Here is a 26,512-nt window from a genome sequence, read left to right as displayed (position 1 = left end):
GTACATAGAATTTATTGAGTCTTACTTGCGTGGTAAGGTACACTTTCGGAACCCAAGCTTTAGCCAGATTTTTATTTTGACTTATCAGTGATATAAAAGTTTTATTTGTTGAGCTAGATTTGTATCTGAGCCCAGATTTATTGTATACACCTTTTTGTGTTTTAAGAATTAAGTCTAAATTTTTGATCTAGTGGTAAATTTTTCTAGTAAATCTTTTAAATTAGTCACTTCAATTTTCAATTTTCAATTTTCTTTTTCAAGTCTTTCAACTTAAGTTGAGTTAGTGTTTTCTGTTTGAAAGTTTAATTGTTTCTTAAGATCTTAGTTTTCCTTAAAGAGTGAATTATTTTGTGTTTCAAATTTTATTAATTTTTTATTTAGGCAAGCAATTATTTTGAAAAAATTGGAAGTTAAGATAGAAGATACCTCATTTGAGCCTTCGGAAACTAGTGCAGACTCGTGGCTTGATTCGTCTTCGGACTCGTCGTCTTGATCTGTCTCGCTTTCTGATTCTAGTTATGTTGCCATTAATGCTAGGTAGTTGTGGTGCTTCCCATCATCGTCATCCCAAGTCATCTTGTTTTCCTCCTGCATTTCAGTGTTAACTAATTTATTTAAATAAAGATATCTTTTTGTTACCTTTGCGTTGTTGGTTTCCTCATGTAGTTCGATGAGTTTGTCCCACAACTCCTTCACACTTTCGTGTGGGCCAACGCTGTTTAGCTCCTCCTTTGTTAATCCGCACTGGATTGTGTTGAGAGCCTTGAAGTCAATTTGGGCCTCCTTTATTTATAGATTCTAATTTTCCGGATCCATTAGAATTCCGACGTTGTTGACGGGAGACGTGCAACCTTTAGTGACACTGAACCATTGGTCAAAGTCGGTCTTTAGGTATATCTTCATCCATTTCTTCCAGTATAGGAAGTTGTCACTGTTGAAGAGGGGAGGGCGTATAGTGCTGTATCCCTCGTTTTGGGCCATGAATCTTGCACACAAAGAGAAAAAGAAAAAGAAGGTCCCAAGACTGAGTCTTGGATTAGCAGTGTGGGAGAGAAATGAAAATATTAAGACTAAATTTGCATTGCACCAATTCAGACTAGTTTGCAACGAAAAAAATTATCCAAAGAGGTAATTGCACAAATTTGGAGTATATCGAAAAAGCTCAAAAACAAACAAAAAAATATCACTCCCTTTGCCTGATTGATGGTTGTACCAATTCAAAGCGGTACCGGCTCTGATACCATTTGTAGGATAAAAAAGAATGCTAGAGGAGGGAGGTGAATAGCGATCGTTGAAAATCGATAGTAATTAATCGAAATACGCAGTGGAAGAAAAAATGAACCAATGCTAACAAACCGAGTTTTACTTGGTTCGAAGCCTTCGACAACTCCTACTCCAAGACCCACACTCATTAAGTGTTTTCGTTGGGAAATCCACTAACAGTTCGCAAACGTTTACAGGAGTTAAGTACAAGAACTGAAAAAGTTACCAACAACAACAAAATGAGAAAGTCTTGGTCGCCGGTAGTTGGAGGAGCTTCACAGCATCATAGGAATTTTTTCGGAGCATCGAGCAAGAAGAAAACTTGTCGTAGTTGTTCTGAAGCTCTGGGTCGAAGGCCTTTAAATAGGTCCATTCCGAGGATCTGGACCATGTGACTCAGCCAATCGATGCGCTCCACGTAAGCTTGTAGATCAATTTTCGGGTCCGAGCGCCTGAACTGAGTCTGGGTGCCCAGACCATCTGGGCACCCACGACCCTACCCAAGTGGTCTGGGCACCCACGAACCTACCCAAGTGAGTCTGGTCTGGACACCCGGACCCCCTTTTCTTCAGCCTTTCCACCTACAAGAATAGGTTAGTCCAAACAATCAAAAAAAAATATTTTACCCTATAAAATAGAATTAGCATAACATAATAGATTATGAGTAGTAATTAGACCCTATCTCCCCGAGACTAGAATTTAGTCAAGGTCTCAGCCTAGGTTTCCCAAATGGACCTAAGTTGGATCGACGCTTATAGTTCCCTCAACGGGGAACACGTCCTCACTGGATCTCTCCTCCAGTTACTTACCTTTACTTATCACTTGCAGCCACTCAACTTGCCTCTAACCCACCAGGTCTTCCCGACAATTGTCAAGTCCGCAGATCCAACTGGACTTCAGCCGGTTGTCAGGTCCCATGGACCCAACTGGACTTCCTGCCAAATATCGGCCCCCGCCGACCTATCTGGACTTCGCACCAGCTATCAGGCCCCGCAGACCTAGCTAGATTTCAGTCTGGTGTTAGGTCTCTCAGACCAGTCAACTCCTGCACATTTGGTAGAAAAGGTTAGACAAATATCACATTTAACTTTAATATATTTGTCATACATCAAAACCAGATTATTAGTGCAACCTGCACCGACAATTTATTCTTTACTTGACTCATCAATTGCTTCATCAGCGAGGATACAAAACTTGGTTTCTCCAATTTCTTCATGAAATTTATCTCTCACAATTCACAATATCAACGATAATTTTCAAAATCTCTCTTTGAATTTCCGATTGATGTGTACGTTGCATTTTTAGATGTTTTTTTTAAATACTACCAATTTCTGAATTCATTCTTCCCAACAAAGTTACCAATTCTATATAATTTTCACAATTTTTAGAGGCAACTAATTCATCATGACCCTTAAAAGGATAAGCTTGCATTGCAAGAAACTCCACACTTTCTATGGACACCTTTGAGAGCAACCAATTTCGCTCAATTTGCTCATAAGATTGTTTTTCTAATCTTCTATCAATATGCTTATTAAGATTTTTCAAATCTCCCCATTTTCACATGGCAAAGCTATGTCTTCAATTGTCATGATCTTCATGTCTCTAGAATGGACAACTTTTACAATTAACCATTTTCCTATTTTTAAATCCCTACAGTGAATATGTCAAATTGTACTAATTCTCTAGAATGGACAACTTTTACAATTAACTATTTTCCTATTTTTAAATCCCTACCGTGAATATGTCAAATTGTGCTAAATTAGTGTCAAAAACATAAACATAGAAAGGAAAACAAAATGCACTTTACTTCTCAATAGAAAATTCAAGACCGATATTTTTGAACCCAAAAAGATTGGAATCTACGCTTTTGACCTTCACATTCAGTAAAAAGATAATCATATAGGTTGAATTGACCCTTTATCAATATATGCTCTTCTTATCTCATCTTATAGTTCAATGAATGTTGGAAAATTGGGATGTGAATTTTAGGATCAGAAACATATTGTAAATTGTTACTTGAACGTGATTCGTCAAGAGTCTCATTTCAAAATCTTGGCCTTTTAGTTGACGCTGATTCTAAAATATAAGGGGTTATCTTATTTGACTTATTTAAATCATTGTTGATTTATAATTCTTCTTTTTAAGAACTCAATGATTTTAAAATTCTTCATTGTAATATTTCACCTATAATCAAAATAAATTTTATAGGTTTAATTTATTTAAGCTAATTCAATTCAAATTACAAATTCTTTACTTATTTAATCATATAAGTTCAATTAAAAAAATTTCAGCACAATTATAAATATAAAATAACAAGTTAGTTTATTTAAAAAGTATTTTTTAAGAAAATATACTTCCAACGCGTGGGAAACAAACAAATGAAACAAATTTATCTATAATTTCAAATATGAAGATAAAAAATTTTAACCCTATATTTTCAAATTTTAACCCTAAAAAGATTTATAAATTTGTTTTCTTTCTTTGAACAAATATAAACTAGATACTAAGTTCAATGTTTACATTTTCAAAACTAAATATTAGAAATCTTAAAATCCCATATGGTCAATTTCAACTCTAGAAAATAAAAATCTTAATATATTCACATAATATTTAAAAAATGTAATCTATATAATTGATTACACTATTATATATAAATAAATTCGAAACATAAACATAGAAGAATTTTCATTTCTTCAATATTTTCCAAAGGTGTTCTTGTCAATCCCGTCTATGCGTGTCGATTGCTTTAATGCTTTGTCAAATAATGATTCAACGATCTAATCTAGATATTAATAATCTAGGTCTTTAAATTGAATTGGGATTTTAAAATGAATTAGGTTAGATGTTCCCTCGGGTTATTATTATTATTTTCTCAATTTTATATTTTAGCTTATTGATAAAATAATATAAGAGTGTCACTTCATATGATCGGATGAGTCTGAATTGAAACAAGGATTTTATAGAAAAAAAAAATTCAATCCAACCTACATTCGAAAACTCTAAATTCGAAGTCGAATTCGGATAACCTGACAATCCGAACAACCAGATTAAAAAAGTTTTTTTTTTTTTTTTTTTTGACATTTTTCTCGTAATTCTTACTTTTATCTAATACTTTCATCATTATAATACTAGATATGGATATACATAAAACAAATATCTTAATTTTTAAAATAAATTTAATTTAAATTAAAAATCTCACTAAATCCTAAATTTAGGTTAATTTGAATCCATCCTAATATAACCTGAACATTTGAATATGACCCAACTTGAAAATTTCTAACCTAAATTTAATATTATTCGGGTTGACCCAACTTGAAAATTTCTAACCTAGATTTAATATTATTCGGGTTGACACAAGTTAGATTGACGGGTCAAATTTATTTTTAACACACCTAAAGTAATACCTTCCATTATCTCCCATTTTAACACATAAAACTTTCTTTTCTAAAACATTCCTAATTCCAAAATTCTTTGGAATTGTATTGATTTTATAATTAGATGTATATTATTAGTTTGCTAGTAAATAAAACTATTGGTTTTATTTAGGGTGGTAAACCAGTCGAGCTAAACTTGAGTTAGCCTAGACTCGAGCTTAACTTGACTCGATTTATACCTGCTCGACTTGAGCTCGAGCTCGAGCTCGAGCTCGAGCTCGCTCGAGAGCTCGAGCTCAATAGTTAATTATAAGATCGAGCTCGATTTTTTTAATATATAAATTAATATCTTAAATATTATATATTATAAAACTATAAAAAAATAATAATTATTATTTATTTGTTTGATTCGACGAGCCACCAAACTAATAATTATTAGGCTCGAGCTCATCGATTAATAATTATTAGAGTAAGTTTGATGGTAAAAAATTTAGAACTTTGATGGGGAAGAATTCATAGGAGGGATAATTTTTTTTAGTGGGCATCAGGTATCCAACTTACATTGATTAATCTTAGGGGTGATCGATCGGGCCCCACGAAAATTTTTTACCGACCATTAAGGTAAATCAGAAAGCGTTTACAGCAGACGATCAGCCAGTCCAACATTCTTAAATTAACTGTTTATTAAAAGAAATTCATCCGTTAATTCATCGAGACTAAAACTCAATCCTTAAATATATAGAAAATTGAGAAGGTACTCTATCGCTGGACTATTCCCTGGGATAATTTGATCTTTAGTGGAGTGCATCCTTTAATAAATATAAAATCACATGGGTGCTTTCGTAATATGAAATCTTATGAGGGCCTATTGATAAAATGTTATTACATATAGATTAAAAATTAAAAAGAGATTCATCATCTTACAAATCATCATATGAGTATTTTTTTTTTCAATTAATATCAAGTGAATGTTCCATTTAAATCGTATAAGAGCTTGCTTCTGCATAGTTGATAATATTTATTTAAAATGTTTAATTTATTTTAGTCATTAAAATATCTTTTAATCAAGTTATCACTATCCAATAAACACCATCAACATAGTATAATGATAATGCCGTAAAATTTAGTAACTATCTGTTACACATTGTAACAATTATTTATTAATTTTTATATAATCGATTGTAATCAAATAATATTTATTTGAATGTAATGGATGTCATAGAATCCTCTTAATTTATTTTGTTCATTGAAATATTACTTTAATTATGTTATTACTTTCAATAAGTAAAATTAACATAACATCATACGAGAATGATACTGTGATAAAACTAGCAACTAAAAAAAATTATTGAACCAGATAATATCAAATCTGGGATGATCGATTTAGTTCCACGAAAATTTTCTATCATCATTAGGTTAAATTGAAAAGTGCTCGCGGTGGACAGCTCAGAAGCCCATTATCCCATTATTGTGTTCTCTATTTAGAGAAAAAATTTCTACAAATGTGTCGTAATTAGGGATTAAATTACGGATATCTAGATGACAACTTGACATCCTTCCGCTCTACCGTAATCCTGGGTCAAAAAAAAAAAATAATAACTATCTATTACCCATCATAGTAACTACCTACTAACTTCTATACCATCAATTATAATTAGATAATATTTATTAAAATATAAGAGATATTATAGAGTTCTTTTAGTTTACTTATTGAAATATTATTTCCATCAAATTATCATTATCCAATAAGCAAACTCAATATAAGAAAAATACATTGTTGTAAAAGTTAATAACAACTGCTACATATTAGAGCAGGTTGCAACTAACCACTACACATTATAGCAATTAGAATCTAAATATTAAAATTCGACCAAGAAATATTTCTTCAATCATTTAACTTTAGTCGGAAAAGGTGGACGGTATTTTGATTTTTGTCCTTGAATATTTGCAACATTTTATTTTTTAAAAAAAAATCCATTTAATAAATAATGTTTAATATAACCTACATATATATGCATTATATTTACACAAGCACTGGAATCTCCTAGCCGGTGGCGTCGCCGTCTTCTTCATTGCTTCGCCAGGACAAATTCCTCCACCAAACCGACGAGCACAAGTGAACACGAATAGAGGATGAAGAGCAGTTCCGTCGGCTCCCCTTCTTCCTCGCCGATCATCTGCGCGTCCTTCAACCAAGACAACAGGTGAGATTCCGCTTTTCTCCCCTCCTCGTCTTTATTACGCCTGGTTTGGGGCTTAGAGTGCTCTTCGTTTCCGATATGATTCTTTATTCGGTCTTGATCTTGGTTTCGATTTCGTTTCCTCTGATAAACAGCGCGGTGACAAAGTAGGGGTTTGATCAATATTGCGCGATTCGATGGGGGCTTCATGTCAATTGGATCGGAATTGATTGGATTTTTTTGTGTGCAATTTTTTCAATTCTGTCTTCTAATTTTACTGAAATTAAATGAAGTCTGTGTTACGTGTTCACAACTAAGTTGGGGTTTTGCTGGTAAATCTGACTGCTGTTGTTGAATTATCACCCAATTTCCTTTTATTTAATAATGTCACCGTAACGAGTCTTTCTCCTTCAAAGAACCTTTTAATATGCGGATTTCCGTGGGACATTTATCAGGTTTTTTGGTTGTTTAGGATCGACTTTTTGATTGTATTTTTCTCCGTTCTCTCCTCTCTTTCTGTTTCCTGATGCAATTCAGTTAATTTCTTTATAATTTTTATTTGATTTCCAGTTAATTCTTTTTCTTCTCTTTTGCGAAGGAAATAAATAATGTAACTGTTGTTTCTCTCCCTCTTGTTTGGCTTTGCAGCTTCTTTTCAGTTGGAACAAAAGATGGGTTCAAAATTTTTGATGCCAGGTCAGGTAGATTGTGCTATGAAAGAGGTTAGTCTACAAGAAAGCCATGCTCATCATAATCTTTCAATGATTATATCTTGAACTTATCAGAAGTGATTTCTTATGGAATGTTGGTTCTTATATTAGTTGTTAACAAGTTTGCACATTTTTCTTTGAAGAAATATGTTCAAAAAAACCATCTAGGAATTGATTTGTTTATCCCTCTCCTCATCAAAGAAAAACCAACAGAAATTAGCAAAAACAGCTAATTGCACCCATCATTCCTCAACCTCAATTTGTTGCATAACTATGTCTGTACCAATGAAGATAGATAATGAAATCAAGATGTAAAAACTAAGTTCTGTAATATAATGCAGTAACTTGAACAACACTAACCACTGGGTGTAGTTAAAAGTAATGTAGCAATGATATTACTATAGAGGATAAATGCAATAAAAACATTCTTCTAGGAAACCATGCTGTCTTATATGTACAATTATTCCCCTAGAAATAAATCTTTATTCTGTATGTTCACAGCTGTTGGTGCTTTCAACATTGTTGAGATGCTATTTAGTACAAATCTTCTTGCTATTGTTGGGGCAGGAGAGCAGGTAATTTCTGGACTTCTAATTGTTGAGCATTTTTCCCCCTAAGTATTCTTAATTTCCCAGAGTACAAACTCTTTCTGCTGCTATGCTTTGGATTTGACATAAACAGCCATCACTATCGCCTCGGCGACTTTGTCTTTTCAATTTTCTGACTGGATCTACACTCAGAGAGTTAAATTATTTGACATCAGTCCTAGCTGTTCGTCTTAACAAAAAGAGGTTGTTACTGAATCATTGTTTAGCATTTCATTTATGATCTAGTTGGCTGAGATCAATTATGTTTGTGAATATCAGATGTTTAAACATGTTGATTAGACCTTTCATCTACCTATAATTTTGAACAGTTTCTTGTGAAATTTCCCATCCTGAAGGATTTTACCCAATAGAATGTATATGCCAACATCTAGAGGAGCAGAAAAAACAGTTCCTTTGTTGTTGTTCTTGTGAATCTTTATCTTAAGTTTTACTACTGATAATTATTTTTAGTGTCTGCATTCTCTTTCTAAATCAGATCAAAATATTAATTACCCAAACTGAAATGGGTTTAGTTCCAACAGATTATAAAATAAGAATATACAGAGATTGTATGATATGATCAAAGGTGATTAACATATTCTGTAGTTAGAAGAATTTATTGGAGTATGTCTAAGAGATAAAGAGAGCAAAAAAAACATTAGTAAATGTATTACTAGTGATGATAGTTGAAGTATATAATTGGACTCTCTATTATTTTATTTTACCATCAGGAGAATCAAACATTTCATATTTATACCCTAGTTTGTTTCATAATTAATTTTCGGGCCTCTAGTATAACTTAATACAATCTTACCACTTAAACACAGGTCAAAATTGTCTTGCAGGTCTATTTTGTCAATATCGAAGTGTCCACATGATGTGTGTGATGCTATTCACTTGAACATTTTTAGAAAGATATTGTACTAGCTCCAAAAAGCAAAATTAAACACATCAATTTATTTTAGACGACACTATCTATGTTTATATGTTGTTTCATCTATTACATAAGATTAATTATTTGACTGCATTTTGAATTATTCCATGGAATAGTCTGTGCTTGGCTTCCTTTGTGATGTAAAATGTTTGCTTCATTACCTATCATATTTAGGTTAGAGAAAAGCTCTAGAAACTTGGTTTAGGTAGAATAAAAATGGAATATATGAAATGTTGTTTCAATCTTTTTTAATAAAAAATAATCAAGGTAACAATCAAGATGATTGGAAATAGATAGGAGTTCTTGGAGTCATGCGTGATTGTCGCGCCCATTAAGTTAAAAAGAAATTTTTTAAAAGACCTGTAGTTTATGGTTAATATGAGAATTCTATATGAGAAAGAGGAAATAAATAATTATTTAAAAGCAATCAGATATTGCTACAATAGATAATAAAACGATAGGAGTTAAAATGGATTGGATTAATTAGAGTGGAAGGTGTAAATTGACAAAAAAAGGGGGAAAAAATAATTAGTGTAATAAAAATAAATTAATTGATTTGAATTACTAGTGATATAGTTTTATGTAGCGCCCAATCAAGGGCAAAAATTGTGTAGTAGACCTCAAAAAGGACATACTTGGTCGGATGATTACAAAATTGTTAAGCACTTAAGTTAAGTCAAGCTACCTAACTTCAATGTTACAAAAACTCTGATTTAGTGAAAACAACAAGTATTTATATATTGATCTAACAATGTGAAACTTCTCAGGTTGTCTGTCTTCTTTAGAAACTTAAAATAAATTGATACCCTTTAATGAAATTATATCTGCATATGACAATTTTTCTTTTATATTAAGTCAATCTATTTTGTGTATTCGATTATTGTATCCAATATTCTTTGTTCTGTTGATTCTTTGAATCCTAAATGACATTTTTCATTTTTTACCGTACAGGCTTATTGTCATCTTGCAGGATAAAGCATATATTTATGACTTGAACAGCTTGGCTGTTTTGGAGACAATAGATACAGTACCAAACAACAAAGGTTTGGAATGACAAAAGGCTTTCCTTTATTTATCAAGAAAATTACAAGACTTTTTTGTAGTCCAAAAAAGCACGAAGTTCTTATGAGATTCATTAACTAATCTGCAACATTCATCCTAAAATGTGCAATAACATCGCCTTAGTGGTCATACTTTATTACGCTAGTATCCAATCATGAAGTTTTTTTTTTTTTTACTTCCTGAAATCCAAAAAATAATATCCTGTTGAAAGTGAGAACTATTGTGATCTGGCCCTAACAATTATTTAGATTAAGATTAAAACTTGTTACTTTCATTGCAGGACTCTGTGCATTTTGCCCTGGATCAGAAGGTTGTTATTTGGCTCTTCCAGCAAGTACAAGTAAAGGATCTGTCTTGATTTACAACACAGTTGAGCTCCAATCAGTCTGCCAGGTTAAACATACTAATATTTTGTGGCTTGAGTTTCATGATTGGTAAAGTGGATAAGATGCTAGACTGGATGGTTCCAGCTTGAATTTTTTTTTTTTTTTTCTATTTTCTTTCTATTTTAGTGACATTCTATTGTAACCTGTTAGATAAGTTTTTTGTCCTCATCTATTATATTAAAAGTCTCCAAAATTTATTTATGAGCTTTTCTGACACTAGGATGTTGATATAAATGAACCTTTCCCTCCCTATTTTATGAGTTGTTTGATTAGATTTCAGAATAAGTAGCTCATTTGAGAAGCACCTTCTTGTATTAATCAGGTAGAATGTTAAGTTGTATTACCTTAAACTTTCTTGCTGCATTGTCTTAATTCATTAAGCTATTTCTCGGCGTTTTTATGTAGCATTTTCAATATTCTCTTCCACTGGCACATATCCAACCTTCTTTCACTGGCTAAGGGACATTATAATTTAATCTTGATCTTCTTTACTCTTCCCAACAGATAGATGCACACCGTTCACCATTGGCTGGAATAACATTCTCCTCCACTGGTACATATTTGGCAACAGCTTCTGAACAAGGAACTATCATCAGAGTGCACCTCGTTTCGCAAGCTACTGAGGTTCATCAATTCTTATGATGTGAAATGTATAATATCATAGTATGATCTTACATCCTCAATTTTGCCTTGCATAACTCAAGTCTTATTCATTGCTTTACAGTCATATAGTGTCCGCAGAGGAACATATCCATCAACAATCTATTCCCTGTCATTTGGGCCATGCCTTGAATTCCCTGAATTTCTAGTTGCTACAAGCTCATCTGGCTCCCTACATACTTTCTCCTTGGGGCAGGCAATAAAGCAAAGGTTGGCATCTTGATGGTATTTAATACTAGAATCTTGCTGAAATTGAATACGTTTGCATTTGCAAGCTGCAATCTTGTCTCATGGTTATTGCTTTGGAACTACCTCCATCCTTTTTTTCTTCATTACTCAAACTTTTCATCTTCTGATTTTTCAATCTCATTTTTTTTCCCACATGTATCAGAAGAAAACCAAGTGGAGTCATTGGTTCCTTGATCCCTGACACGTTGTCTGATTCGTTTGACCAAACTTTTCATCACATTCTTCACAATGCTGCCCTTGCCGGTGTCAAAGGTAAAAAAATTCCACAATCTTATTTTCACAAAAAAAGTTTACTAGTTTCTTTGTCTTCTTACCTTGTGAAATTGATAGTCTATTTTTTTTTCCTTTGCTTCAGCCATGTTAGGATCTACAATGTTGACAGTCTTACATGTACCTCAGGAGCTTCTGGTTTTCGGTGAGTTCTGTACAAACCATTGTTTGAGTGTGCTGACCTCATGATTTGCAATATGATTCCACTGACAGTTGTTTTTGCTCCATCAGGGCATCTATTTTCATCATTTCTCACAATGGTTACTTCAGAGAATACACATTAAAGATCACTGAGTTGAATGAGTTCTCATGGAGCTTAGAACGTGAAATCAATCTCTTAGACAATATTTTGAACGAGCCATTCTAAAGCAGCTGCAGTAGCAAATCTTCATTGTTTTTCATTGCTTATTGTTCCCATTGTGATATATCTCTATCTCTGCAACTCGTCGAAAACAAGAGGATCGTGGGCACAGTGCCAGTTGATTGTAGAGCTTCCGATATTCCTTGGTTGATTACAGAAGACTGATAGAGAAGACTTTCTTGCTGATCTATTGATTGAAACTATATCTATACTTGAATGCTTTTGAACTTGTTGCAGGAGTGATGTGGGACAAATGATTTGCATCTGGATCATTAGTCAATGGATGATATGAATCTTTATTGTCGCAAGATCTAGAGATGTGTAATTTCTTCTCTGACGGGTGTAATTATACGATCTTATTATAAAATTTGGTGATGTCTGGTGCCTAGCATTCACCTTCATTGTGAAGTCTAGTGATGGAATTTATGCATGAAGGATCTAGATCTTATGTGAACAAATCCTGATGAATGGCAAAAAAAGCCTGACGGATTTATTCTGCAAAAAAAGCCTGATGAACAAGGCCTAAGATATTTTGAAATTTTTTTAAAAATATTTGTTCTTTTTGAACATTTTTTATTCTTCTAAATTTATTTATATATTATATTAAAAAAAACTTGACGGATTTATTCTTTTAAAGCATTATCGTTGATGCCCGATTTGACCTAGCACGGGCTCGTTTCGACACCTCACTTCGAGATCTAATGTCTGGCGAAACGCAAGAACCAGCCCAGTCTCATTCCTTTAGCACAAGACCACCGTGGGATCCACCTCTGCCAACTAATTACACGGCTGCAGGTGACACGTAAGACCCTCGCCACTAAGGTACGACATCGGGTGGCTCAATACAAGTATCGTTGAAAAACCGATACTGGAAAAGAAAGCCCAGTCCCATTCCTTTAGCACAAGACCACCGTGGGATCCACCTCTGCCAACTAATTACACGGCTGCTCATAAGCGTGACGTCATATGGCGCGCGCCGCCCATACGAACAGGGCCTCGGCCATATAAATGAAAGAGCTCAAATCGCGGCGTGGCGTCGCTCTCTGTCTCACGAGAAAGCCTAAAAAGCGCCCTGGTTGATAAGAACTCTTCATCTCTCCTCCTCCTAATTCGGGATTCCTGACCCCAATCCTATCCTTAGCCTCTGTCCGATCCAACCTTTCTCTCATTCATCTGCGTCGTTCGTCTCTCCTCAATTCTCTCTCTGTTTCTTGTTGTTTTCTGATTTTTTTATTTTTATTTTTATTTTTGCGATCTCAGGCTGGATCGATTTCTAGGGTTTGATTCGGCGGCCGCTGCCGCCACACCGGCAAGGAAGCCGATGGAGAGGGAGAAGAAGAAGTACCCGATTCGGGTAGAGGATTACCAGCTGCTGGAGGTGGTGGGGCAGGGGGCCAGCGCTTCCGTCTATCGCGCACGCTGCGTGTCTCTTGATAAAGTCGTTGCTATAAAGATAGTAGATTTTGAAAAACATAACAGTGATTTGGTGCGCGCGATCTCTAACTCTTTCATATAAATTAATATCTTTGATTTTTGATTTGACGAATAATGGTAGAAAGCTATTAATTTGTCTAAAGATGACATTTTTTCCTTCTTAGATGCCGATATTTATCGTTGCTTTACCTTACGATTATATGAATGATAGCGAGAAGAATTTTGATTGATTGATTCTAATCATCTTAAGGGATGAATCTTGTCTGTTAACAAAAGGCCGGTTAAACTGAATTAACTGACCGAACCAAAAAGTTAAAAGTTTGGTTCAATTAATTTGTAAATTCATTTTTTTCTTTAAATATCAGTTATTTCGATCAAATCGGTGGTTTGATTCGATTTTAAAAATCCGAATTTGATTAAACCGATTAAACCGAATTCGACTATGCCCGAATTGGAATTTGGAATTTAAAATCCTTAATTCCATAATTTGTGACTTCCCTTCCGTCCCGAGTCTAACAAAAATAGAAATTTCGATTATTTTGATTTTCAACTAACTTAACTAATGTTTTATCGGTTTGGTTTATTCATCTTTTTAATAAAAGTTCGGTAAATTCTGTTAGGTTTTAAAATCGAATTTGTTTGGTTTCAGTTTAAACGGTTCAGTTGGTTCGATTATTAATCGACTACTCACCCCTACTCACGAGTGCTTATAAAAATCATTGGAGTTGTTTCAAAGAGATTTGCCATCTTATTATGTTGCACTCAACTAACTTAGGAGCTAGCATGTGATAAGGTGCCATGGGCAATGTGCTTAGGAGCTAGCATGTGGAAGCTTGATTGGAAGCTCTTATGGCATTATACCCTTGGGTCAAGAGAGTGGGCCAAAGGGTGGATTAAGATTCTCTCTTGGGCTTGAAATTTGATGGGTTGTGACAACACTTCCTATAATAGGTTCTCTTTCTACTCTTCTCTTCAAATCTAAATGCAATCCCATTGAATAGACATTCATTTTCTTCTTTTTTTTTCTTTCTTTTTTATTATTTTCATGCTCCTTGCTACCTTGTTGATCATTTTGCCCTTCTGGAATGATTATTGAGATGAAATCATTGTGTCAGTTAGAAATCAGTCCATTTCCAACTTAATCACTAATTCCTTTCAATTTTAACATAATTTAGTTGATTTGTTTCAAGATATAAACAATTTTTGATTGGAATTGCATCATCTTAGTAACCTTGAATAGATGTCTCAAATTGGCCATGATCAGATTAGTTGTTGTCGATCCTGATCCGAGTCAGGCAGTCGGTATCTGGATGGACTGAGTTTGCTAACTATAGGATATACATGATTGTTTATGATGAAGTTTAGGTGATGTTCTTTTCCTATCAGTATGCTACTTTTTATCTTTACTTATTATTTATGTATTTCATCATATATCACAATCGGTTAATCATGCTCTGCCACATTCACATTAATTTCTCCTTGAGTTTGCATGTTTCAAGAGAGTACCAACTAACAACTTGTAGTAACCCTTTGATATTTAGTCATACATATGACAAACATCTAGCTTATTTACTTGTCAATTGTTGAGTTTCTTTATATGGTGGATGCTATTTCGTGTAAATCAAAGTACATCAAATCTCTTTGATGTTAATTTATTATTTTGCAGTAGTTTTATTCTTGTTTATTGGTATTGAAAAAGATTTATTCTATTGTAAATGATCTTTCTGTTTATGATTTTCCAGAACAATATCTGTCGAGAGGCACAAACTATGATATTGATTGACCATCCAAATGTTCTCAAGGCACACTGCTCATTCGTGAATGATCACAACCTATGGGTGGTTATGCCTTATATGGAGGGAGGATCTTGTCTTCATATAATGAAGTCTGCTTACCCCAATGGATTCAATGAAAACATCATTGCAACAGTGTTACGAGAGGTGCTTAAAGGATTGGAATATCTTCATAATCATGGGCATATACACCGTGATGTAAAGGTACACCTATGTTGGATTCATCTGTCCAATCTTTTATTTTGTAAATCCTTTTCATTCTTGGCAATTGGTTGGCAAGAAACTATCAAATGTAATAGTAAAAGATAGGCATCAACAACAACAAGAAGTCATATTGGTCTCAACTATTAGTGGTTAACTTCACAAATATAGTTAGGATCCATTCTCAGAGTTTAGAGACTTTTTTGCACTGTTAGTTGATGTGTAACACAATCCTCAATCTTTTTCATCAAAGCTTGGGACTATTGTTGATGATAGTAGTAAAGAAAGTCATGAGTGTTCAAACAGTCATTTTTACAAATCCATTTTTGCAGTAATTTTTTGGAAATTATGTTTGCTTATTGAATAACTAGCATAATGTTTTTCCATTTTTGATCTCCTTGCTCTATTTAAGTAGGACATCTTTTGTTTATTACATGAATGTAGCTAATTCCAAAGATGTAGCATTTCAAGTGTCAATATGATTATCTTACTTATTTTGAACAAAATGATAACGTATTATTAATGAGCACCTTATTGCATGATGATGTTAGCTAACAAGCTCAGTAATGTGGTATTGTTAGGAATTATCAGTGATGATGATACCACAAGCATTATATTTAGTATTTCTATTGGTAGTAATCAATTTTTTTTCTTGCTGTCTAAAAATATGTGAACTACTGAAATACTGACAGATTTGGACTTCAGAGTAGTTGCTTAGCAAATTTGCCTATAGTGATAGGCATTACAACTTGTGGTTTTCTCCTCCTATGTTGCTAATGCTTTTCAGTTTTCACATTTCATGAATTGAATATAGAAATGATTTGCACTGGGCAAGGATACTCCCAATCTTATCGAGTTCGATGGATAATGAATGGTCATATTTTAGAAGAAGTATTACAAACATAATGTAACTTCACAACCTTCTCTGACAAGTGCTAATTTTTCAGTGGTTTCTTCATTGTTAACAAACTATTTATGCTGTTTCATTGGTGATACATCCCTCAAGATTGTTTGTGGAGTTTTCATTATGGAATTGTTCAAAACATAAAATATATTCCTACAAGTTTAACTCTCTAGTTTGTCCTGCCTATATTTAGGCTGGAAACATTCTGGTTGATGCACGAGGTGCTGTTAAACTTGGGGACTTCGGTGTTTCAGCTTGCCTCTTTGATTCGGGTGATAGGCAAAGATCAAGAAATACATTTGTTGGGACACCTTGCTGGTGCAAATGCTAGTTTAATTAGAAGTTTGTGTGATTATGCTCTAGCATCTTCCAAATGTATGACATGTTTCTTCTCCAATAGGATGGCTCCTGAGGTGATGGAGCAACTCCATGGATATGATTTCAAGTTGGTTTACTGATTCCCCTTGGTTAAGTCAGTGTATTAATTTTCTCTCTCTCACATATATCAAAGAATTTATTACAAAATATCTCAGGGCTGACATCTGGTCTTTTGGAATAACTGCTTTGGAACTTGCTCATGGTCATGCTCCTTTTTCGAAGTATCCTCCAATTAAGGTATTTCTTCCATCATCATGGACTTTGCATCATTGCCAAATGATGTGAATCCATCACAATTCATTTCATTTTATCTATTTGATTGGCACATATTCAATATACATTAGGAGGTCATGAAAATTCTTGAAAATTTCCAAATTTTATTTCTTTACCATAGGAATTGCTATATCAAGTTCATTTGACATGTCAGGTCTTGCTCATGACCTTGCAAAATGCTCCTCCAGGCCTTGACTACGAAACAGACAAAAAGTTCTCTAAAGTAATCTTTTCTTACATTTGTTGTATCCTCTTTGTTTGAATGACAACTCATTTCTCTCTTTTTTGTTTTCGGCTTCTAGTCATTCAAGGATATGATATCTATGTGCTTGATCAAAGATCCCTCAAAGAGGCCGTCTGCACATAAGCTGTTGAAACAACCTTTCTTCAAACAGGCACGATCACAAGATTACATAGTACGAAAGATTTTGGATGGCTTACCGACTCTAGTTGATCGCCATCAAGCACTTAAGGTAGGAACGTATGGAATTACTTTGCTTGAAGTTAATTACATCAAGTTCCGTAATACAAATTTTGTTATTAAATATAGGAGAAAGAAGAAGATTTACTTGCACAAGAGAAAATGCTAGATAGTGAGAAGGAAGAATTATCTCAGGTTATCATTCTCATGACCTTTCTTTAAGTGATTATGTTATTTCCTTTGTCATTAAGAACAAGAGTCCTTTAAGCTTCTCTCAATAATCCCTCTCCTGTCTACTCCATGATAGGACCTGTGTTCAATATCTTTATCCTTGTTTTCAGAGAGATTTTAGTGTATTATATCATGTCACCACATGTGCTTTCTACTTATTAGTAGTCTTTGATGCTTATAATGGACTATCCATTTTTTCATTATTAGAGTGAATACAAACGAGGAATTAGTGCTTGGAACTTTGATATGGAGGATTTGAAAGCTCAGGCTTCATTGGTAAACGTGTTCTGTCTATTTTTCCATGGTTTTTGTAAGTTGAAACCATTAGTAAATGCTTTTGGTAAAGTAAATTCAATCATGTCAGATTATGGAAAATGAAGAAATTAAAGACTCAAATTCAAGCCAAATGCTTGAAAATGAGGCTTTGGAAGAAACAATTCAAGAACTTGTGCCTATTTTCTCTTCAAAGTGTAGTAGTGAAGTTGTAAGTTCTAGCCTTCTCTAAATTGATGGGAGAAGTTTGTCTGGGTTACTAACAACATATGAATTAGCAGAAAATGGTCCTCTCAGATGAGTCAACTCTTATGGCAGCTGATCCACCTGCTCAATGCCAGAGGTAATCTATGGAAATGATATAGGTCTTACCATTATTAGTATGTTTCTATTGAATGTCATTTCTGTTGTGTTAATTTAATGAAACATCTGTGCAGGAGCAACTCAGGTATTTAATCTTTTCATTGTATTAGCTTTCTTTCAACACATTTCTTTCAACTAGGGGTGAACATTCGGTTAATTGGTCCATAAATTAACCGAAAACTGATTTAATATTAACTAACCGAATCGAATCAAAGTTTTACTAAAACCGAATTAAATTAAAAATCGATTATTTTGATTAACACCGAATTAACTGTATTTGTTTAAAAAAATAATAAAATAAAATATATAAAATTAATAGCAAATTAATCGAATTAATTGAATGTTTACCCCTATTTTCAACTGTGTTTCTCAACATAAATTCTCATAATAACAGCTAAATTCTCATGCAACTATCTATTTCATTTTTCTTAAGAACTATTTATTTTATCTTTTTAACAGAAACAAATCTAATGGATCAGACAATGAAGTTAAGGTTGCTGTTACCAATGATCAAAAAATTATCAGAAGTGATCTGCAGCCTAACCATGAACAAAATGGATCTGGTGAAAATAATAAAGTTGAGTTTTTTGGAAAGAATCAAGATAATTTGCAAGCTCAGTCGTCTCATGAGCGAAGACTTTCTACAAATTTATCATTTTCAGAACTTATCCCCTCATCAAAAGTAGAAAGGTTTGACATGTGCTATATGCTGTGCAACTCCAATAACCAATACATGCAATGTTTCATTGTTTTCTAGCTGTTATAATTGTTCTTACACTTAAACAACCTTTTCTTCATGTATAACTTGCATTACTTGTTGTGCACATCCATTTTCAATTTCGTCGCTACATTTATGTGGTAGTAATGACATCATGTATTTGCATAAAAGTTTCTACTTAAGTTGTTCTCTTTATCATTCAAATTTCATTATTGCATTTGTTATATATATAAACTACTGCATTGAGGTGATGTCCATTGCTTCTTTTGTTCAACATTCAATATGGATTGGGATATCCCTTAGAATTTAGTTCAAACTAGAAACTAAAGGACCATAGATGTAGGTTATGTAGGAAAGAAGCTAAGATGACAAACTTACAACAATTGTAGGGAGAAAAAGGAGAGAAGGAAAAATATGTGATTTTTTTCACCTTAAAATACCTCATTATTCTCCTGAAAGGGACGGCCTATTTTCCAATGGTATTCTTGCTAATATTGTGCTTAGATGCTTAACTACATATGCTTGCAAATGCCCAATCTATTGTTCTTCATAGACCTCTTTCGTCTTGCCATTCTTATAAAATATTCAGGCAGTTGACATCTCATTAACTTCTTTTTTGTTTACTTTATATGGACACTTTGACTTTACCTACCAAATAACATTGCCCTACCTCGATGATTGATGTGCTAACATGCTATTATAATATACTTTCACCAAGGTTTTAAAGTAATTATTAGTTCATTTTCTTTAGTGTTAGAAAACAAAATCATCTCCAAAATGGTGGAAATGGTCTTGAAGAACTTCAGAAAGTAAATGATATACCTATTGATACAGTACCTAGACCATCAAAGTCAGCAGGCAAGCATTCAATATTTGGTTTATTAAACTATATAATTACACCTGTTTTACACTCTCTTAGCTTATATTGTTTGTATCAAAAGGTGTTGATGATATTGAAGATAAGTCAAAGCATCCACAAGTTCAGAGGAAAGGTCGATTTAAAGTGATGTCAGAAACTGTTGATTCAGAAAAGGTACATTTGTAATGGTTTTTCTAGTAGTGTTGTTTTGTTTATTGTAACACTGGCATGCTGGGTTTCTATTTCAGACTTCTCCAATCCTTCAAAAGAGTCAAAGTATGCAGGTTTGTTGGATGCTATATCTTTTCTGGTTTAGGAAGTCTCTCATATTTGATAATCCATTTCATACTTATGAATTTCTAGCCATAACACTTTTTATTATATCTACCTTTTCATTGTTGGTTCTCATCAAACAAGAAACATTGTTTGAATGCATCCTAATTGATATATTTGGGAAATATCTTCTGTGCTCATTTTCATCTTCATTTTGACTTAGTTACCATCACAATCATTCAAATGTAGAGTGTGATATTTATTCAAGTTAAATTTAAGGAGTTTTCTCTCAAATTATCGGTGCAACGGTGTGGGTGCCATAACTTTGTCATAACTATTATTGCATAGACATGATACAAGATACGGATATTGCAAAAGACAAGGATTTAAATAGGGTTCCATGCCAGTTGACACATGGGAAGCATCTCTCTCCACCCGTTGGACGACATATAGTACTTATTTGAGACAACAAAACTGTGATTAGAAATCTTCCATTGTCTTTGGTTGCCCTCAGTTCTTGAACACTTCTAACCGTGACTAATAAAACTTTCATGAGTTTTTTGAGATGATGAAGCCTCTTGAGGCTTGTACTATTGGAGATGAAGTTGCTTGACCATAGACTACAATGATAGTGGTCATTGTGTCCAACTCCAGCGCAAACTTCCATATGATAAGGTTAAGGTCTTTTTCTTTCTCCTTCCATTGTCTTCCTTTTCGCCTCTGATTCAATTCCTTTCTCCTATTGTGTCTTCGACACTAAGTGTCGACTTGTTGTGTTTCATTCTGGTCAAGGACTAAAGCCTAGGCTTGGAATGAGATTTCAAATCTTAATGGAAGTTAGTAGAGGGAAAATACTAGTGTTTTTTAATTAGAATTCCCATGTTCTCCTTGCATGTTCCTACACCTAAGCATGTGTCTGTCCTTCTTAGATTTTGAGTTTCTTTTCTAACCTTAGGAAAAAAAGAGCGATCACGAAATCAAACCCTAGAATCATCATGTTTAAAGCTAAAATTATGCGTAGCTAAATGAGCATATGAATTTTTTCATGGAAGATTTAAATTTTAAAATTTAATTCAAATTATGACACAATTCCTTTTTACTTACCTTTAAAGCCCTCCACCTTAATTTGAGCCTGCAACTTTCTTTCATTCTCTCTTGTGCTTCTTCACTACCTTCCTCTTTGGGCATTGTGTATGGTAGTTTCCCCTTTCTTTGCAAGTGAAGCAAAATGAAGATTAATATTGAGAATCCTTTGTTGTTTAGCAATTATTTTTGTGCTATAGATATATTGTTTTTCATCTTCTTGGTTTCCAATCTTATTGAGTTGGGAGTTTTGATCTTTGGTTTCTTCAAGCATGTTGGTGAAGTTGTGACCATTGCTTGTACTATTCCAGATTGCTTAACTGTGGATTCTCCTCCTCCCTTTTACATAGTCACATTGGGTGAACCACATAAGTCGGTTTTGTGGTCGTTTGATCTTTGCTTCTTTTTCCTTTTTCAATTTGCACAAGTTTTAAAATTTATTTTCTAGATTTTATGCTTGAGAAAGGCGCTACTAACCATTTTTTCCTCAACAATTTATTTCATCTCATTATAATCCTAATAACTATATTCTCAACCAACTAATATATAATATTCAGGATACTCTTACTATAGTGATTCTTTGAATTGCCTAATTCATATCCTACGCCATGCAAAAGAATTTAAAATGTAGATTTCAGGGCACATAATTTGTTGGTTGGAGAAATACTTTTCACCTCACAAGACTTGGGAACCTTGTTTCTCTATTATATTCTTTCATTATTATGAGTTTTCATGGAAAACATTTCTTTTTCTACAGAGTGCTTGATGCAATGTTTAAAAATTCATTATGATGATATGGTTTAGTAATTCAGTAATTTGCCAGAATAAGATCAATTTAGTGTGATCCATGTACTGACTGGTAGTGGAGTTGGTGTTAGTTAATACTAACCAAGAGGTTTGTGATATGTGCCGAATATTTACTCGACTGCCCTATGTCAACTCATTGGAGATGTCTTTAGTACCCACTAAAATTTCTACCATCCAATTGTTCTCCACAAGTTCTATCTTGTCCAATTTGTGCCTTTTTTATTCCATTTTGATTTCAATAAAATCTCAATAAGCTTGATCTCTTATTTGAGAAAATATAAAATGGAATTTAAACAGTGATTGTTGTTTCCACTAGATGTTTAGTACAGTTAATGGGATAATTGAAAAAAACAAACTTTTGTTGAAGGTGCCAACTAGCTTAGTTGGCCAATCTGCCTTCATCCCTTAGCAGAATACATCTCTTCCTTTGTCTTCAACAATATATGTATTCTTTCTATCCAAAAATGGTCCCTTCAACTAATTTTGTCATTCGTCTAGAGTGTTTATAAAATACTTTTCTCTTTTTTGCATGAGCTCTCACTTTTATCAAATTTACATTAGAATTAGGTGTGAACATTCGGTTAATTCGGTCCATAAATTAACCGAATTAATCGAAAACTGATTTAATATCGGCTAACCAAATCAAATCAAAGTTTTACTAAAACTGAACTAAATTAAAAATCGATTATTTTGATTAACACGGATTAGTTGAATTTGTTTAAAAAATAATAAAAAGAATTTATACAAAATTAATACCAAATTAACTAAATTAACCGAATGCTCACCCCTAATTAGAACCATTTTAAACTTATATCCATAGAAATTTTGTAAACACTCTATTATTAGCAATTTTGTTTGCATATTATAGATAAACTACATACCCAATACGTATGTATAAATTGTTACCCATTGTACACAATCAGAATATAAAATGTCACATTTTGATGTATGTTATTGGAGTATGATTCATAAGGGCTGAGCTATGCTCACTTTCAACCACTACAGACCTCCTATCGTTCATTTTTTTTGATATTATATTTCTTGAGGACTTGTAGATCATTGCAGGTGTTTTCTCAACTATCACCAAACTCAGCAACATCAATTGACCATCCATCAGATCTTGGACTTTCCATGTATCCACAACTGCATTCTGTCTTGCAAGCAAATATCTTGCAATGGGTAAATGGACTATCCTTCTTTCCTAACCTGATGCTTACAGGTTCTTCAAACATATTTTCTCTTGTAGGAATGTATCGCTGGTATGATGAAGCAGCTAATTGCTGGTGATTTATCATCAATGTCAACTGGTTCATCAAATCGTTTGAATGAGGACACTATGAGTTTGGACACTGTGAGTTTAGCAGTTTATTTGAATTCTTGCTAACTTTTTGTTGCAAAGCCTGTGTTATTCTAGTTCATGGATTAGCTTTAAGTTTGCTTCATTTCATCAGTGTTACTTACCCAGACCTCAATGAATTTATATAGATACATGTAACTAGTAACTCACCAAGATATTTGGGTTGCATTGCTTCTGCATTTAGCTTGCATCTTAATCAGAGAATGAAGAGAAATTCTATGTTCATAGTGATTATGCACCCTAAAGGCTGTTTTTTCACATATGAGAAAAATCACCTCACTTGGGATAGTTTCACTACATACAACACAGCATATATGTATCCTATTATGCAAGAAGTAATAGGGTTAATATGAGGTTATATTGATGTGCTTTCATAGCTAAACAAGACTAACACAAGTGAGCATTGTTAACCTACTACAAATGTATAAATGTGATATTTCAAATGCAACTTTAGAATATTACGATGCGCTTTACTTATATAGCTTGATAAATAGTGTAGTTTGAGAGACAAATGTAGAAGATATAGTCAAAGATAATAATTCAAAAGGGTCAAAGAGCTATTAGAGTAAGAATATCCAATATTATTATTTTGATGGTGAATATAAGTAAACTAATATGGTAAAGAAGAAAATGAAAATGAGACGATCGTTAATAAAATTCTGTTATAGTTCCTCACTTGATTAATATTCATCATTCCAAATTTTACTTGCTTGACACACCACACCTATACATCTAACTTAAGATATACTATCAACCTATCTTAGCACCGTGGCTAAATCCAACAAGGGAGGAGCCATTGTCCCAACAAATACGCCTTGTGAAAATGTAACAACAACCTAGAAAAGAGGCCAAGTGAGTTGACATATCTAAAGGTGTGGATTATGATGGGGGTGGGCGTGAGATCAAGTAGCTCATTCCTTGGATTGTGGTTTAGAGGTGGTTTTGGTGTTGGAGATGTAATATGGATGAAGTGGAAGAAGTTGGTCAAGGGTGGTGATGGAAGTCGTATAAAGCATAAGTGGTAAAATAATTAGGACCGATTATTCAATTAAAATTGAACTGACCTGAATTAATCAAAATCGAATAAACCTAATTTTTTCAAACTAACTAAACTAACCAAATTTTCCAATAAAAACTGAACAAATAAAATGTATAAAATATCAGTTAATTAGATCGAAAACCTAATTAACCTATTTTTTTTTAATAATAATGGAATCATGCAAGATTTAACCGAAATCGAAATCGAATTTTTTTAACATAGGAGATTCAACAGTTTATTCAGTTGAACCAAATAAGTATTTTTAAAACCGAACTGGATTAACCAAATAAATGATATTTTTTTTGGAAAAATACTAAAATACTCGAACCAAATTTTTAAATTTGGTCAGTTTGTTTGGTTTAACCGAACTTTTGCTCACTCCTACAAGCAATCATGTTTGAGTTGATGGATTGGTTCAAAATAAACTCTAAATTTTCAAAATAAATCCTAAATTTATCCTAGATTGCAAAGTGTACATTATATAATTTCCTAAATGTAAGTCTACGTGCAAGTAGCCACAATTGCTCGGTTTTGATTCTTGATTGCATTTTCACCCTTTGTTTCTTGCAGTTTGAAGCTGCCCATGAAAGGGAGAAGGAGTTGCTACAAGAGATATGTGATTTGCAGTGGAGGTAAAACAAAGTGCATGCAATAACACTGTCTCAACATTCAAAGATGCTTTTAAATGAGATCCTTTCCTGATATATCTTTGCTTACATTACAGGCTGCTATGTACAATGGATGAACTGAAAAGGTTAAGGTCAAGAAATACTGAGGCAAGAGCCTTGCATTCTTCCTCTTCCATGGTTGATGTCATAGAAATTATATAACAAGAAATCACTTGGTTTCTCAGGCATAACCACAACTAAGACGTGTGAAGAAAAGATGAAAGTTGGGCACATGAGTATTTGAATGCGCTTTCATTCCTAGGGGTTAGAAAGACATTTATGGCCAGCGACATTGCAGCTTATTAAAAGGTGAAACTACTTAGATTATGTGTGATGCATTCCATTAGGGTATTCCTTTCTAGGTTTGCCAATAATTTACAATAATTGATAAACAGTTATAAGTGGTTTCAATGAATTATTTACATTGCAAGCCTCCTGTTTTGTTAATAAATTACTTATCTTTCTGAGTAAATAAATTGTAAAATGGGAAAAATGGTGTCTTGACTTCTGAAACTTTAAGAGGTTGTTTGTGGTTTGTTTAATGAGGTTGCAAAATAATTAACATAACTGTTATTTTTTTCCTTTCGTTATTCCTATGCTATAAATTTGTCTTCCAAATTACACGTATCATTTCTATTCTCCCTTTTTGGACTTAATGTGTTTTTTTTTCAATATCAATCGCAATATACGGTCAACAATCACTTTCGAATCATTTAACTCTCTCAATCGAGTTAGTCTAAATTAGTTATCACAAATTATAGTAAAGGAAATAGTTATTTCATTAAGTTCTATCGCTAATTAATTCATGTATTAAAATATAAGAAATAATATGCATTGAAGTTGTTGAACCAGGGAGGTCTTTATTGAGACTTTCCGCTCTCAAAAAAGGTATTGAAATTGAGGAGCTTATAAAAATTTATCTTAATGTGCAAATCATTGTACCAAAAAGGTGATTGCATTCATCTCATGCGTCTCTCACATTCCATTCCTAGGTTATAGCCGATAGCTAAGTAGTTAGGATGAGAGGATTTTCATGCACCTGTTAAAAATTGATCTCTTATCTTATTATAGTAAGTCTATCATCCTTTAATTAACTGGACACCTCATGGGGACTCTTAATGTGCAAATCATGTGGCAAAAGGCGATTCATTCGCCCCAGCGCCCCCGCCAACCCGTCCCTAGGCTAACACGGAGGAGGTAAATCACGGGTGGCTACTAGCCATTAGTGCAAATGGCCAAGCCATGAGGGAGGTTATGCTCGGTCATGTCGAGTTTTGACCCCAAGACCTCATGTAGTAACACCCCATGTCTTAACCATCGCATCGCCCCGAGAGGACTCTTAATGTGCAAATCATGAAATTTATGATAGATGAGTGCATTAAGAAATAAATTGTCTTATTT

General features: G+C 33.5%; 2 protein-coding genes across 4 annotated transcripts; both read left to right on the top strand.

Annotated features, from left to right (window-relative positions):
• The first annotated feature begins 6,668 nt into the window (after window positions 1-6,668).
• Window positions 6,669-12,444, top strand: LOC122006690 (autophagy-related protein 18b-like). Its single transcript, XM_042562283.1, has 10 exons — window positions 6,669-6,841; window positions 7,466-7,539; window positions 8,029-8,102; window positions 8,209-8,318; window positions 10,000-10,091; window positions 10,391-10,503; window positions 11,001-11,120; window positions 11,221-11,366; window positions 11,548-11,678; window positions 11,858-12,444. Exons 1-10 carry the CDS (start codon window positions 6,771-6,773, stop codon window positions 12,040-12,042), a joined length of 1,116 nt encoding a protein of 371 aa, XP_042418217.1. The 5' UTR covers window positions 6,669-6,770; the 3' UTR covers window positions 12,043-12,444.
• Window positions 12,445-13,086: 642 nt separating this feature from the next.
• Window positions 13,087-25,604, top strand: LOC122006689 (serine/threonine-protein kinase OSR1-like). Of its 3 annotated transcripts, none has more exons than XM_042562281.1 (21): window positions 13,087-13,216; window positions 13,314-13,522; window positions 15,213-15,467; window positions 16,562-16,686; window positions 16,769-16,813; window positions 16,902-16,983; window positions 17,174-17,242; window positions 17,322-17,492; window positions 17,570-17,635; window positions 17,879-17,947; window positions 18,036-18,155; window positions 18,226-18,287; window positions 18,767-18,997; window positions 19,777-19,883; window positions 19,967-20,058; window positions 20,133-20,168; window positions 23,113-23,226; window positions 23,294-23,398; window positions 25,014-25,075; window positions 25,168-25,219; window positions 25,297-25,604. In XM_042562281.1, exons 2-21 carry the CDS (start codon window positions 13,358-13,360, stop codon window positions 25,300-25,302), a joined length of 2,034 nt encoding a protein of 677 aa, XP_042418215.1. In that variant the 5' UTR covers window positions 13,087-13,216; window positions 13,314-13,357; the 3' UTR covers window positions 25,303-25,604. The 3 variants fall into 3 exon arrangements, with proteins under 3 accessions (XP_042418215.1, XP_042418213.1, XP_042418216.1); XM_042562279.1 differs by having other exon boundaries at window positions 13,089-13,216; window positions 13,297-13,522; XM_042562282.1 differs by lacking the exon at window positions 18,767-18,997 and having other exon boundaries at window positions 13,110-13,522.
• The last annotated feature ends 908 nt before the right edge of the window (window positions 25,605-26,512 follow it).

This window comes from Zingiber officinale, chromosome 7B (assembly GCF_018446385.1).
Source record: "Zingiber officinale cultivar Zhangliang chromosome 7B, Zo_v1.1, whole genome shotgun sequence".
NCBI classification, from domain to species: Eukaryota; Viridiplantae; Streptophyta; class Magnoliopsida; order Zingiberales; family Zingiberaceae; genus Zingiber; species Zingiber officinale.
This window is presented reverse-complemented; position numbering and strand designations above follow the sequence as displayed.

What these genes read in the sequence shown, in the direction of transcription:
- LOC122006689 (XM_042562281.1), top strand. Translation starts at nt 13,358, where the DNA reads ATGGAGAGGGAGAAGAAGAAGTACCCGATTCGGGTAGAGGATTACCAG. An exon ending in AAACTGTTGATTCAGAAAAG is followed by an intron (nt 20,059 to 20,132) that starts GTACATTTGTAA and finishes TTTCTATTTCAG; the next exon opens with ACTTCTCCAATCCTTCAAAA. An exon ending in ACACTATGAGTTTGGACACT is followed by an intron (nt 23,399 to 25,013) that starts GTGAGTTTAGCA and finishes TGTTTCTTGCAG; the next exon opens with TTTGAAGCTGCCCATGAAAG.
- LOC122006690 (XM_042562283.1), top strand. Translation starts at nt 6,771, where the DNA reads ATGAAGAGCAGTTCCGTCGGCTCCCCTTCTTCCTCGCCGATCATCTGC. An exon ending in GTTCGTCTTAACAAAAAGAG is followed by an intron (nt 8,319 to 9,999) that starts GTTGTTACTGAA and finishes TTTACCGTACAG; the next exon opens with GCTTATTGTCATCTTGCAGG. An exon ending in TACAGTACCAAACAACAAAG is followed by an intron (nt 10,092 to 10,390) that starts GTTTGGAATGAC and finishes CTTTCATTGCAG; the next exon opens with GACTCTGTGCATTTTGCCCT.